The following is a 16,658-nucleotide window of genomic DNA, read 5'->3' as shown; positions in this document are numbered from 1 at the left end:
ATAGCGGGCATGCGGGAGGCCGGGTGGACGTACCGCCGAATTGCTCAACACGTGGGGCGTGAGGTCTCCACAGTACATCGATGTTGTCGCCAGTGGTCGGCGGAAGGTGCACGTGCCCGTCGACCTGGGACCGGACCGCAGCGACGCACGGATGCACGCCAAGACCGTAGGATCCTACGCAGTGCCGTAGGGGACCGCACCGCCACTTCCCAGCAAATTAGGGACACTGTTGCTCCTGGGGTATCGGCGAGGACCATTCGCAACCGTCTCCATGAAGCTGGGCTACGGTCCCGCACACCGTTAGGCCGTCTTCCGCTCACGCCCCAACATCGTGCAGCCCGCCTCCAGTGGTGTCGCGACAGGCGTGAATCGAGGGACGAATGGAGACGTGTCGTCTTCAGCGATGAGAGTCGCTTCTGCCTTGGTGCCAATGATGGTCGTATGCGTGTTTGGCGCCGTGCAGGTGAGCGCCACAATCAGGACTGCATACGACCGAAGCACACAGGGCCAACACCCGGCATCATGGTGTGGGGAGCGATCTCCTACACTGGCCGTACACCACTGGTGATCGTCGAGGAGTGCACGGTACATCCAAACCGTCATCAAACCCATCTTTCTACCATTCCTAGACCGGCAAGGGAACTTGCTGTTCCAACAGGACAATGCACGTTCGCATGTATCCCGTGCCACCCAACGTGCTCTAGAAGGTGTAAGTCAACTACCCTGGCCAGCAAGATCTCCGGATCTGTCCCCCATTGAGCATGTTTGAGACTGGATGAAGCGTCGTCTCACGCGGTCTGCACGTCCAGCACGAACGCTGGTCCAACTGAGGCGCCAGATGGAAATGGCATTGCAAGCCGTTCCACAGGACTACATCCAGCATCTCTACGATCGTCTCCATGGGAGAATAGCAGCCTGCATTGCTGCGAAAGGTGGATATACACTGTACTAGTGCCGACATTGTGCATGCTCTGTTGCCTGTGTCTATGTGCCTGTGGTTCTGTCAGTGTGATCATGTGATGTATCTGACCCCAGGAATGTGTCAATAAAGTTTCCCCTTCCTGGGACAATGAATTCACGGTGTTCTTATTTCAATTTCCAGGAGTGTATATAGGGTGAGTCACCTAACGTTACCGCTGGATATATTTTGTAAACCACATCAAATACTGATGAATCGATTCCACAGACCGAACGTGAGGAGAGGGGCTAGTGTAATTGTTTAATAGAAACCATTAAAAAAATGCACGGAAGTATGTTTTTTAACACAAACTTACATTTTTTAAAATGGAACTCCATTAGTTTTCTTAGCACATCTGAACATATAAACAAATACGTAATCAGTGCCATTTGTTGCATTGTAAAATGTTAATCACATCCGGAGATATTATAACCTAAAGTTGACGCTTGAGTACCACTCCTCCGCTGTTCGATCGTGTGTATCGGAGAGCACCGAATTACGTAGGGATCCAAAGGGAACGGTGCTGGACCTTAGGTACAGAAGAGACTGGAACAGCACATTACGTCCACATGCTAACACCTTTTTATTCGTCTTTTTCACTGACACACATGTACATTACCGTGAGGGGTGGGGTAAACGTACACACGTGGTTTCCGTTTTCAATTACGGAGTGGAATAGAGTGTGTCCCACTGGAAACGTGTCGACGTATGTGGTATCAGCACGATGGTGCACCTGCACATTCCGCAATTAACACTAGGCTGACCCTTGACAAGATGTTCGACGGGCGTTTCATAGGACGTGGAGGGCGCATAAATTGGCCAGCCCATAATCCTGATCTTACACCTCTAGACTTCTTTCTGTGGGGTACGTTAAAGGAGGATGTGTACTGTGATGTGCCTAAAACCCCAGAGGATATGAAACAACGTATTGTGGCAGCCTGCGGCGACATTACACCAGATGTACTGCGGCGTGTACGACATTCATTACGCCAGACATTGCAATTGTGTGCAGCAAATGATGGCCACCACATTGAACATCTATTGGCCTGACATGTCGGGAGACACTCTATTCCACTCCGTAATTGAAAACGGAAACCACGTGTGTACGTGTACCTCACCCCTCAAGGTAATGTACATGTGCGTCAGTGAAAAAGACGAATAAAAAGGTGTTAGCATGTGGACGTAATGCGCTGTTCCAGTCTCTTCTGTACCTAAGGTCCATCACCTTTCCCTTTGGATTCCTACGTAATTCGGTGCTCTGCGATACACACCATCGAACAGTGGAGGAGTGGTACTCAAGCGTCAACTTAAGGTTACAATATCTCCAGATGTAATTAACATTTTACAATGCAACAAATGGCACTGATTACGTATTTGTTTATATATTCAGATGTGCTAACAAAACTAACGGGGTTCCATTTAAAAAAACATAGGTTTGTGCTAAAAAACATACTTCTGTGCATTTTTTTATGGTTTGTATTACCCAATTACACTAGCCCCTCTCCACACGTTCGTGGTTTAAGAAATATATATATATATATATATATATATATATATATATAGACACACACTAATAAAGCTAGACATATATAAAAAGTTAATCATTCTGTCGTCGTACTGCTCACCTAGTGGTAATATGAGCACTTTCTTTTAAAGTCCTGGAAATAGTTTCAGCCCCCAAATCTACCATAATATTATGTGGAGACATGAATATTACCTCAGGTGTTGAGGGTGAAACTAGTAGTAACTTCCTAAACATTTGGAGAACTTCTCGTGTAGCACAAAGGATAAACACTAGTACTAGGGTACCAAAAATTACAGCATCAGTTTTACACCCTGTGCTTACAGATAGCTACAGGGAAAATTTTAAATTATTTATAACAGATCCTGGCCATTCTAATCATTACTATCAGATAAACAGGCTACACACAAGGCTTGGTATAACCTTCAATAGTGCAGGCCTACAAAAGGATCTTCTCAGAACATACAATTCATACTTTTCCTGTGGCATTCACAATCAAACCAGAATCAACTGAGCCAAACAAAGGACTGCATAAAAAACATGTAAGCTGACGACATTCCTGATTTGTGAGGAAACCTAGCATAAAATACCACAAGTTTGTGGTTCTAGAGCCAATAGTATGTTTACATCAAAAGAATATTGTACAAAAGGGACCAACCGAATGAGGCAGTGCAGTCGTTAAGACACAGACCACATATTCAGGAGAATGGAGCTTGCCCTGTCTGGCCGTTCTGATATGGGTTTTCAAAAGTCATTTCTGGAAAATGCTGGGATGGTTCCTTCACCAAGGCCATGGCTGAGCATGCATCCTACTAATCTGTTTAAAGTGTACTTACATATTTTGTGTGTGTGTATATTTTTGGGCTATTTATTTGCATTGTATTATGATAAATTCTATATCATTTTAAGATTACAAGTGGACAAATGAATGAGTAAATAAATAAATGCCTCAATGTTTTCATGACCTGTTAGCTAAGTCTTCAGAGGACCTAATGGGACACCATATACCTTTTTATAGTACTAGTCATGATTCAGACACGTATAACATGTGTGTCAATTGTCCACCCCCGAGCCACTGCAATCATTTCTTTATTCTATCTACAGTATTATATTCATAAATTTATGTCACAATGAAACTGCTTCTTTTTATGCAAAATTGTGTGCCAGTAGTGACATTAAGGAGAAAAACAGTATACCTAAAATTTCAAGCAAGTAATATGTGAAATTATTACATCCAGTTGACAGATCATTGTACAGGAAGCTCTGGAAAGAACAGAAGAGAAATGAACAGTAAAGAAAAGTGGGGAAAAAGAGGGAACAGGCACTTACTCTACTGGTGGCAACACAATCAAACTTCTTAGTGTTATCTTACAACAAGAACTATAATATACAAGATGTATCCAATTTGTGCACATTTAGACTTCAACACCACATATTCAAATTTAAGAAAATGAATTTTATTAACCTGTGATGTTCAAAGGACTGGGTGTAGAATAAAAGACACAACCAAGAAACATTAAGTTTACCATGGGAAACCAGTCAATGACGGTCATTTCATTAAGGTGGCAATGATAACAATCTTCCTTTTTTCATATTTTTAAGAGAAGTATGAATTCTATGGCTTGGAACGATGATGGTTGGCAACAAATCTGGGGATTATATCAGAGAAAGACAACTGAAAAAAGGTAATTTCTTTGCAAAAATAAGATCTCACCTTAAGTCGCCAATTACTACCGGCATCTGTTTTGATCTTTGACAGCCATGACTCAGTAAACCATTCAGGTGCACTGAAAATTAACAGGCAGATATCAAAATAGAGCATTCAAATAAACTGCTGTATATAGTACACAATTAACAACTGCATGTTAAAGTACTGGGAAACTGAAGATAGTATTTGTTAGCACAATGAAATCACGTTCCCATGATGTTTTTGTAATTAAAGGCTATCATAGCAATTTATTTACATTCATTATGCCAAACCTAGCATTAATTATGCTGAACCACACAGAATAAATCCTAGTTAAGTTACAAAGGATAATTCTAGGGATGACAAATGATTACATCAGAATGTAAATACCATACTGAATGCAAATTTGATGCACACTTTGTTTTACCACATGCAGTATTCAAAATAGAGGTGTGCATAAGATTCAGTGGCAATTTACATTCAGGTACAAACTTGAATCCATTGTTCACTGGCAACATAACTGAAACTTTAGTATTGTTTCTTACATCACAATTCATTGGTGCAATTCTCAACTTTGTTACAGTATTGTTGGCCTATTACTGTGTAGCGTGTTTGCATTAGCTGGTCACAAAATGGAAGACAAGCAGAGAAGAACCTCATATGATGCTACTTGCAAGCATAAAGTAATTCTTTATGTTAAAAATATGGTAAGAGGAGGACAGCACAAGTGTTCAGCGAAGCTGAGAGTACCATTTGATTATGGAAGAAATAGAAACTGGCATTATTTGGAACTACTGGTATTACAAAGGAAGTCACTGGCCCTTGCTAAAGGAAAATACTGTGGTGTTCAGATGTAACAGACCAACCAGCCAAATGGAGGCCCACAATAACGCCCCCTTCAAATTATGTAAGGTTCTGATAATGCTGTTTCCCTTGAGTACACGGTATTTCTGTATCCATAGTGATCACTGAACATCTAATGCTGTTTATGCCCATTATATACCCTATCACTGCCTTTGATTGTTGGGAGAGACTCACAGGAAATATGGCACAGTCATGTTATTTCAATTCTTTCTGTAGCAGTTTCCCGTAGTCTTCTGTTTACCTCCAATTACTTAGACTTGCACTTTCCTTCATGTTCCTATGTAGGTTGGAACTCGGCAACACTGCTGTGGAGACACTAGGCAATGGAATCTACTATTGTTGCTGATAGCACACGTTGTTGAAATACCTACCTTACCTCCGAGCAAATGGACTTGTCCGTCCCACATCACCGGCGTGTGCACAATTGAGGGAAACACAGTCACTTGTGAGTGAGCAGTCTAACGTAATGGTGACACTATGTTTTCGAAACAGAAACAACGGAGTTGGATCAAGACTGAATGTGCCAGAGGTCATACAGCACGAGAGAGCCATCAAGGTCTTCAAGAGGCATGCGGGGAATCGGTATTGCTGTACATAAAAGTGGTACTTTGGGTAAAAGCCTTCAACGAAGGTCGGCAAACTGTGGCAGACATGCACTGGGCAGGTCATCCTAGCGTCTCTGAAGAAGTAGTGCATGCTGTTACAGCATTAGTGGACAGTGATCGACGCCATACGATTCATGAGCTCACTCACGAAAGCGGATTACTGCATATGACTGTGCTTCGCATCCTGAAGGAATGCCTGGGCATGCGAAAAACTGCATCACGATGGGTTCCACATGACTTGACGGAAATGCAGAAATGGATGCGTTATGACACTGCTCAGACACACTTGGAGTGCTATGAGTGTGAAAGAAAGACTTTCTTATGCCGTATCGTAACACTGGATGAGACATGGGCCACATCGTATGAGCCAAAACTGAAACACTAATCCAATGAATGGTGTCATTATGGGTCACTGTGAAAGTCAAAAGTGCATCAGAGCCCCAGTATGGTGAACGTTATGGTAATTCTCGTGTACAACTGTGATGGTGTTATCCTAACGTATTACGTTCCGCCACGGCAGACCATCAATGCACAGTATTACTGTTCATTTTTGGAGCATCACCTGTGGTCCGCTTTGCGAAAGAAGCGGAAACACTTTCTGCACAACCCAACCATCATTTTGCATGACAATGCACAGGCGCATACAGCACAATCCGTGGCTGCTCTGTTCAGTCGATGGGACTGGGAAGTACTGTACCATCCACCATACTCCCCGGACTTAAATCCTTGTGACTTTGATTTGATTCCGAAGATGAAGGAACCACTTCATGGTATTTGCTTCAGAACTGTTCCAGAGATTCGAAAGGCAGTAGACCGCTCCATTCACACAATCAACAGAACAGGCTCTGTTAACGGTATACTATGCCTTCCATATCACTGGCAACGGGTTCTACACAACGCTGGTAACTACTTTGAAGAACATAACAGGTGCAAACATGTAACTCTTTTGTATCGTTTGTGAATAAATAGTTGCCACTATTTAAGTTCCAACCCTTGTATATAGTTCTTCATACTGGAAGACGGATAAAGGCTGTGCTTTTTCTGTGCAGATGCAAGGAGAAATGGCCATTGTCTGCAAACAGTTCAAGTAAATGTAAGTACTGGCTGCACATTTGTATCCCCTTATGCTTTGGTAAATGGTATGGGGTGCTGTCCATTGTGGAAAGCACAGCTGTTCAAAATGGTTCAAATGGCTCTGAGCACTATGGGACTCAACATCTTAGGTCATAAGTCCCCTAGAACTTAGAACTACTTAAACCTAACTAACCTAAGGACATCACACACACCCATGCCCGAGGCAGGATTCGAACCTGCGACCGTAGCAGTCCCACGGTTCCGGACTGCAGCGCCAGAACCGCTAGACCACCGCGGCCGGCAAAGCACAGCTGTGCCTGAAAGGGATGTCTCCTTAGTTCCAGCTAATTCTGCACAAGCACAGAGGGCAAATACACTGGTAACTGGCAGCTGAAACATTATATGAGTAATATAGCTCCTCTAGAATATTAAGTGACAGATCAGGCAGGAAGGCCAGTGTGCACTCAGTATGTCTGTTAGTGTGTCTCTTCCAACAAGATGTCAGCAGCTGTTGAATGCATTGGGTGCAGCAGACTGTGAATTGTAGCTCATGTCAGCATGAATAACACCTGCCATCTGGATTCAGAGGGCATGATCCTCTGTTCCTTTAGACAGGTGGCAACCATGTTTTTTGGATGGGGAGAGGGGGAGGGGTGGGAAAGGGTTGTGATTTCCAACTTGCAGCCTTGTACCCAGAACCAATCAGAACCCTCTGGTCTGCAAACAAACCAGACGATTAGGTGATTCTGTGACAATCTTAGATGCACATTTCTTGACCTCAGCTGTTGGGTGGAAGAAAATAGTCCCATTTCTCCCACTCCTTCAATAGGTCAGGTGTGCAGTAAAGGGAAGTGAATGTTCAGATAACAGACTACACATGGCATGCATATGAGAAGCTGTTTAGTTTCGAGAAACCCAGTGACTTAGACATTAGGCACATTCACCCAAAAAGGAGAACATTTTGCCTTGGCGTAACATTTTAGACTGCTGTGCAGAGCATCAATGGCATATGAAAAATTATGAAAGTGGTGGTGGTAATTGCTGGAAGCTTGAGGTTTTACCCAGAACTCATGTGGCAAGAAGTCCAACAATATTTTATACAACGTTTGTCCTTGCAGATCAGAAAACGATGTGCAGAAGTGTCAATGGTAAGGTCCCACAATTAGTCTCACTTATTTACAATAACAATACCCACGTAATACAAGGAGCGTAATGCTTACTGGAGCCAGAAGTGAATAACAACAGAATCTCAAACTCTGGCTGGGATGTACATGGTGGGGGCACTATTTGGTAATGCCTATTGAGGTTGTTACAGATTCTAATTTAGAAATAACTAATGGGAAGGTAAGTGTCAAAGTTAGGCCAAACACAGTAATCATATGCTTTTATAGACCACTTGCCTCTGGAATTACTGTGGCAGAATCCTTCAAAGAAAAGTCGCAGAATATGGTGCTTAAATTTCCTGAACATGCTATGGTAATAGGAGGAGATCTCAACTCATGACTGCCCCTTTGAGCCCAGTGGTTTCTGCCTCAAACCACCAGTTTATTAATTTTGTTTTGAGGTACCAGTGCCTTTCATGTGAAGACAATGATGCTATTGCAACACAGAGGCTCCCACATGGTACACTGAGCTACTTCTACTAATGTAGAGCAATGCAGCAATCTCTTACAGCATTCAAAGCAACAGCTGGTATGGAGTGTTTACTATATGATTGTAGGAGATACTGTCTGCAAATTTTTGTTAAATAATTTACTTGAGGAAACCACTGGCATTGTATGTATTTTTATAATTAATTCTGTAATTGGATGCAAATTTATTAAATTTTAGGCCCATTTTTTGCTTATTATTTGTGACTATAAATTTGTTTAGGCATTATATGTTTGTGGAAGTTTCAAGACAGCACCCAAAATCTAAACACCCACCTTTTAAAAGAAGAAATTATGAGTAATTTGGATTCAGAGATTTGTGAGACAGAACGTTACGGAACAACAGGAACTTCAACTCCTTTGAACTACTACTCACTGAAAATGTATTTCATGATTATGTTCATGACAACAATGAAAATGGGCCTGCCATGATAAACTCACAAATAAGATGGTTTACATCTTACAAATTAGCAGCTGACTTCTCTGAAGAGATCAGATGAGATGTTGAAGTATTTCTGAGCTTGTTTCCACAGGAAATGGTGGTATGTAGACAACTGTATGCTGCAGTGGTCCCAAAGTGAAACCACCTCCATAAAACAAATGATTGTTTAATTTTTGACAATTTCTTGTTGCACTCACTGCTTATGATGTCAATAAAGGTTAATTTTGAGACAAATTTTAAAATTACATTTTTGGGACTCAAAGAGTTAAAACAAGTGGCATGGACAGAGATTTGTTTGAGATTGGTCCACAAGGTTTTTATGTAAATTCTGTTGTATAGTAATTTACAGAACTTACCCATTATGGAAAGTTCTTAGATCTCCTATTAACTAACTGATCCAAACTTTTCAATTAAAGTAATGTTGAGGAGAGGCAATCAGTGACCATAAGCTTGTTGTAGCTTCAACAACTACAGGTGTTAAAAAAGAATGTTAAGAGATGTAGGAAAATATTTCTGCTTCATAATGCACATTATATTAATAACCAACATCAAACATTCATCTTCACGAACAAAGATGTAGGTTATTAATGGTTAAGATTGGAAAGTATTGTACAATATGTTGTAACCAAAGACATCATGAACAAAATTGTAGGGTTAGACAAGTTGCGCCATGTTTATATAAGGAAGGCCATTAGGAAATTGCTCATACACAAAGACAGTTTATCACAAATTTAAATCAAGTCACAGCCTTGTAGACAAACAAACTCTGAAAACAGCCAAAATTAATGTCAAGAGAAAAGCAACAGAAATTCAATGAATTCAAAAGTAAAATTTTGCCAACCAATTTTACAAAAAATTCTAAGAAGTTCTTATCTTATGTAAATATAATAAACAGATCAAAATCATCTATACAGTAACTCAGCGAACATCATAAACAAATGTAACAGACCGAACATGAGTGTGTGGAAAGATCCATTATTGTTTGATTTCACAATTTGTCATCTATTACTGGAATCAGTAACAACTGTAAAATATCTGCACTCCACACAGCAAAGGAGATCCCTGATAACTAAAAGAGCTGTTGTCACTTCTCAACCTCAAAGTGCAAATGGTCACCAAAATACTAAGTGAAAGCCATAGTTGCCTTAACACTGCAGCAACACTGAGACATTGGCTTAGGAACATAAAAGAAATCACATTATGTTATTGGCTGGGACAGACACACAAAGCTGCTATGCCAAGCCCACTTTCACTGCAAGGGGTCTTCCTTTGTATGGACTATTTGAGTAAGAGTCTAGAGCAACCTAAGTGGAAGGGCAATAGAGAACCAGTAATAGGAAAAGTGGGTGCCAGACTGAAATTCATGGGAAGAATCGTACGGAAACCACTGAAAGAGTTAGCTTACACGACACTCATTCACAGAATCCTTGGATATTTCTCATCACTGTAAGGCCCTTATCAGATGGGGTAAATACAAGAGATAAAGAAGATCCAAAGTAGAGTGGTGGTTAGTTCACAGATTTGTTTAGTAAGAGACAGTGTCACAGAGACACTCATCAAACTCCAGTGATATAGTATAAGAGAGGCATTGTGCAGCATGGAAAAGTTTATTGTTGAAACTACAAGAATGTCCAGTCCTAGAAATAGAGAGATATACTACTTTCTGCCATATATTTCTTACAAAATGACCAGATCAATAAAATGAAAGAAATTTGAGCTCATAATTGCTACAGCATTTTACCAACAGCCGTTCTTCCTGGCACCTTTCATGAATCAAACAGAATGAGGGGATGGAGGGGTTGCAGAGCGGGGAGAGGGGGCTCCAAGATTGATTCCCTCAGTATACATATTGGTATTGCAGTTGAAGCCAATTATTGCGTGAGTGAGTTCATGTTTTGCTGGTGCAAGTTTACCTCCAGTCTACTCTGTCTCACATATTGTACCATGGTAACCTCTAAATCTTATTAGCCAACCTCCACGAACTTTGAGACTATCCTCATGAAACACAATACATTTTTTTTTTTCTTCAGCACAGAAAGAGGTTTATTTACTGGACTGTTCTGATAAAACTCTTCTTGAAACCAGTTGTACAATAATGCATATTTATTCCTACACGTCACATTTGAGGAAAAGTGTCAACTACTTCATTCCTCAATTTGACAGGACAGAGTGCACTCTCCTTTACCTAGTGTAAGTAACTTTCAACATCTGTAGTCTTATTTGCTGGAGTAACAGAACAGTCTCTTACTCTCAATATTCTATAGGCCAAGTTGGCATTAATGCAGTATCAGTCTTTTTGAGAAAGTCCTTGGGTGGTTACCTGCAATTTTAAAATCTGGCCATTGTCACAAGCAGTGCAACAATGCCGAATAGATGTCTTGAGTTTCACATTAATAGAGACTGCCAGTGAATCTGTGATTCAGTGTGGATTTGTCTTAAAACTGTGAATGTATTTGCAACTTACGGGGTGCTAAAATGAGAATAGTAATAGTTATTAACATACTGTAAGGCAGAAATAAAAAACTGGTATGCTAAATAATACTTCACATTGTGAAGACATAAAATTTAAAGAACAAACTGACGCCAAGGTAGACAAATGTGTGAGACTGTGAAGAGCTGCAGAAATTATCAAAGGTAACCAAACAGGCCCAAGCTTTACAGGAGTAAAGTATGTTAAATATGGACAGTTATGAACTGTGTTTTTGTAATGACTAAATAATCATAGTTATGCCAATTTGGATACTTGAACTTTTGATCGGGAGTGTGTTCATGTGTTTTATATGCTCGAAAATTTTGTGCCACTTGAGGGATAAGAAAGGGTAATAAAACACTAAATTAACTTGTATTTCAGAGCTTTCTTCTCACTAACATAGTAAATACACAATAAACATTTCGTTACTGGTCATGGTCAACAGTATTCTCCCTCTACCTCAAGTGAGAGTAACATACACATCAATATGTCTATTAAGGTTACCCATAATTTTTTTTTTGCCTAGAAAGTGAAGGGACGTGGAGGGACTGGGCAATGTAACCTTACAGGAAACTCAAGTTGTCACATGATCATGACTTATGTAGTTTAATAATAATTTTAAAAAGTCTTTCACATAAATATGTCAACCGAAGTACTGTAGCACTTTTGCAAACTCATTATGGACACTTGGAAAATCTACCTGAGAAAAGCAATGTAGTCATCTTTGGCAGTTTTAACGTAAAAAGATTTGTAATTGAAACTAGAATTACTCTGCAGGTCAGTTAGTTACATCTGCACATGCACAGGAGCGCTTCCAACTGAAAAGACAAACAGTCACAAAAACACCTCAAAAACAAATATAAGGTTGCCCATGCCCTCAAAACCTATATAAAACTATCAGTATAATTCTGGCAAGGCCACAATGAATTCTTCAAACCCTGCACTTTCTTTACTTTAATGCAGGTGAGCTTAGGGTACTGGATTCTTTTTGTCAGAATGCGTCCCTTCTACAACACGACTTCCTTTTTAAATGCATCCCCATCAAATTAGAAAGAAGTTGCCTCACAATGTTTAAACATGGGCAGTATGCGGTCAAGTCCACTTAAAATGCAAAGTCTGCAATCAATTCTGGATGTTCTAATTTTCGTTCATGCACTCCTTTTTCCTTCATAAATGCAAAAATAGTGAGGTGTAATCAAAAAATTGTTCCAAGCATGCCCCTTGACTTAACCAACATATTTTGCAGTAATATATGAAGTGTCCATAATCTTCATTCATTTTCACTGAAAACTGTTGCAACTGAATATGGAATAATGGGTGTAACTTCAGAAATTTTACTATTTGTACCGCCAATATCTTCAAGTGCTCCAGGCCTGCAAATTTAGCACAAAGTTTCTTGAAGTACAGAACAATGAATCCCCTCTGTCGACCATAGTAATTTTTTCTTCTTTCACTGTTATCTAAAAGCTTAAATTCTTTCTTCATGAAACAATAATGTCATTTTGTAGCAAATAAGCAATGTCTGTCTCTTATATGAATTGAGAATTTTCATCCCTCTCTTCTATCATTCCCATTCATTTTAAAGGATTGTGAGGATAGATTGGTAGACTGCCTCTACCATGAACAAATAGCAAAGGGTAAACAGCACTGACATCACGATTCTGCTGAATTAAGAGAGCTGTGATGACCACAAAATGTCATCAGGCCCATCACCAGCCGGGTCACTTCTAGCCCTATTCTCCAGTCAGGCTCTTTGTGGCACGGGAGGCATCCACTGACAGCACCACAGAGGCTGAGGACATAACTTTCCTGAGCACCAAGTGCTGTCTTACACAATTAGGTGGGGATGTGAGGGTGGACGCAGGAATAACACCAGCATACAGGTGTCCCAATAAGAGGAGAGGACTGTGGTAACCTGCAGTTACCACCTCAACTGCATTGGCACCTCACCATTCATCAAAGCTCAGCAGGACATGAGATGCTGGCCCGGCACGTTATTTAATCAGCCCATGCTGGCACATGGTGACGAAGCTTAGCTGCCTGGAGGCAGCACTTTCAGACAACAATGACAGTCGTGCATTAAGAGCAGCATGTGCATCTGCTGTTCAGCACCACGTGTGAAAATGTCTGATGCTTTTCGATTTAATCCCAGAGCAGAATGGCTTCTGTCTCAATCTCCATTTCAAGCACTACCTAACTCCACTCTGCTCTTAAATCATTGCCTGTCAGGTACCAACTTGGCAATGTACAAGAAAGATTTACTGAACATGTTTTTGGTTTCTACATTAAAGTGATTTCATTGTTGCTGACTTTCTCAATTTCGTGTGTTGCTACAGAAACCACATCTTGGCAGCAGAAGCAACAACAAAAACACTGCATTCAATTAAATCAATACAGAAAAGAGTAAGTATCATGAAATGTATGCACATTGAATTATGGGGATTTTTAGTGCTTCCATAGTTATCTGAAAAGTAGTGTCGCAGAAGCGTTAAATTTTTTCAACAACTATGCAGGTCTAATTCGGAGTATTAAATGACACAAACAGTAATACAGCTGTGAATAATCCAGCAGTTAAAGGTGAATCACAGTTGTCAGGATTTTTGAATATACGTGTAAGAGGAAAGAACACAAGGACAAAAGACATTGGCACACCAATTGTCAAGGTAGATGGTATAGAAGACGTAGTCTCACAAGGCCTGCACATCTGGATGAAAACAGAAAATTGTAAATAACAGTAACTCGATCAGAAACAGTATGCAAGCAGGGATTCAACACCATGCAGAAGAGAATCTTCACTGCATACATACCACTGCTGCAGCTGTAGGGCACAAAAGCCGTAAAACTGGTAAATGAAATAAAATTGACTGGAAAAGGCTCTTCCATTCAGAAGTATTCTTCTATGCTTTCAGAGTGTTCTACCACAAACACAGACAGAAAATGAAAGGCTTTGGTTTGTACCCCGTTATTTGAGTGGAGGTCAGTGTGTTGGGACATATGTCCATAAAAAATTTATGAAAGTACCATACCATACATTGAATTTGAAGCTGTAGTCCTGGCAGAGTACTTGACAGAAACCAAAGAGGGAGAAGTAGACTGGTTGTTGTTAAGTGGCCCCAATTACAGAAGAGATAATGCGGCATTGAAGAAATTTCTAAAAAATGACTGGGAGAAGAGTCAGTGTTTGGATCAGCCACTGATGGTAGATGTGTTAGGATTCAGTCCAATCAGTAGATTGTCATGAAAGGTGAAGACAAAGTTAAGAGGACAGAAACTGTGAGCAGAAACCCAGAGCAAATGGACCATGTACATTCAAATGAAACCAAAACAGAAGAGACAATAAATGGTATAAGAATCAAAGATACGCATAATGAAGACAGATGACAAGTATATGGCAGACAAAATAAGATGGAATCACACAGAGCTTACAGTATTAGTGTCAGTAGAAACTACAATCACATGAGGGAACTGTGTGGTGAAAACTTCAGGCACAATGGAAGAAACATTTTCGAAGGGCAGTAACTTATCAATGGATAATGTCAGGAAAGATAAATGAATGAAAGCTTTTCAGAGTACAACTTTCAATTGTTCTAGCATGTCAGCCTGATCTCTCGTTCGTAAACTGGACTCCTTATCATCAACATTAAGGAAATGTGCAACGGTTAATGTAGAATCCATAGCAAGCCACCTTGTCTCAAATTCCATTCCATAAGGGGTTCAGTAGAAGGATCAAAACTGAACTCATAGGGCAAAATGAACTTCTCAGTAACACCTACCAGAACTGTCTATGAAAAGCAGCTGCAGAGGTGAAGGGCCACTGGGATGTCTTGGGGGAGCAGACACCAACACTCTGAGAACAGCAGTGCTGGCTTAGGTTTATTCATCACTTCAGTACTGTCCGCGCATATGATTCTACAGTTCCTAAGCCCCATCTAGTTGATGTTTTATTTTGACAGGCCATGCGCATTGTATCTGGTGCCTATGCTTGAAGGAAGCATTAAAAAAAATGAATGGGATGAAGGCAAAAATTTATTAGATATTGGCAGTTGTGATGTACCTTGCCATAACAAGGTCTGCATCTACAGCAACATCTGCAATGGTCTGAAGGTAGAAGACTTATTTGATCTCGGCAGTTGTGACGTACCTTGACATAACTGGATCTACATCTATAGCCACATGCAACTCCACAAGCCATCACATGTTGTGTGTGGCAGAGGGTACCCAGCACCACTACTAGTCATTTCCTTTTCTGTTCCAATTGCAAGCAGAGCGAGGGAAAAACTACTGCCTATAAGCCTCCATTAATCTCTCTCTAGTCTTATCTTCATGGTTCTTACACAAAATGTATGCTGGCAGCAGTAATTCATTCTGCAGTTAGCCTCGAAAGCAGTTTCTCTCAATTTTCTCAAAAATGCTCCTCAAAAACAACAACACCTTTCCTCCAGCAATTCCCATTTGAGTTCCCAAAGCATATCCATAATACTTGTGTGTTATTTGAACCTACCAGTAAAAAATCTGGCAACCCATCTCTGAACTGCTTTGATGACTTCCTTAAATTTGACCTGCTATGGATCCCAAACACTCTAACAGTACTCAACATTGGGTCGCATTAGCGTCCTATATGTGGTCTCCTTTTCAGATGAACCACACTCTCCTAAAATTCTCGCAATAAACCAAAGTTGACCATTTGCCTTTCCCACTACAGACCTATATGCTCATTTCATTTCATATTGCTTTGCAATGTTATGCCTAGATTCCAATCTATACCTGGCAAGTTGAAGTCATCCCTTATTGCAACGGGATGATCAGGAAAATTACTAATGATATACTGCAAGTTCTGTCTGAAGCACTCTACAACTACAGATCCTGACCCAGGTTCCCTGGGGAACTTCTGATGATACCCTTGTTTCTGATAAGCACTCGCTGTTGAGGGCAACATACTGGGTCCTGGTACTTAAGAAGTTTTCAAACCACTCACGTATCTCTGAACCTATTCCACATGCTTGTATCTTTGTTAACAGTCCACAGTGTGGCACCATGGCAAATGCTTTACAGAAATCTAGGAATATGAAATCATCCTGTTGCCCTTCATCCATGGTTTGCAGGGTATCATGAGAGAAAAGGAAAAGCTGAGTTTCACATCTACATCTACCTCATACTCTGCAAGCTACCTAATGGTGTGTGGTGGAGGGTACTTTGGGTACCACTATCTGATCCCTCCAACCCTGTTCCACTAGCAAATAGTGCATGGGAAGAATGACTGTCGGTAAGCCTCTGTATTGGCTCTAATTTCTTGGATTTTCTCCTCAGGGTCAATATGCGAGATGTATGTAAGGAGGGGGGGGGGGGGGGGGGGCGGAGTAATATGTTGTCTGACTCCTCCTTAAAAG

At 40.8% G+C, this 16,658-nt stretch overlaps 1 protein-coding gene across 1 annotated transcript in view; it reads right to left on the bottom strand.

Moving 5' to 3' along the window:
* Positions 1 to 16,658, bottom strand: part of LOC126183644 (protein Hook homolog 3-like) — a 177,463-nt gene that overhangs the window by 127,738 nt on the left and 33,067 nt on the right. Inside the window, exon 3 of the mRNA XM_049925784.1 lies at positions 4,195 to 4,267. Within this exon, the coding sequence (XP_049781741.1) occupies positions 4,195 to 4,267 (73 nt within the window). The remainder of the gene's footprint in view (positions 1 to 4,194; positions 4,268 to 16,658) is intronic.

The sequence above is a fragment of the Schistocerca cancellata genome, chromosome 4 (genome assembly GCF_023864275.1).
Source record: "Schistocerca cancellata isolate TAMUIC-IGC-003103 chromosome 4, iqSchCanc2.1, whole genome shotgun sequence".
Lineage (NCBI taxonomy): Eukaryota > Metazoa > Arthropoda > Insecta > Orthoptera > Acrididae > Schistocerca > Schistocerca cancellata.
The sequence above is the reverse complement of the archived record's forward strand: the minus strand, read 5'-3'. Positions and strand labels throughout refer to the sequence as shown.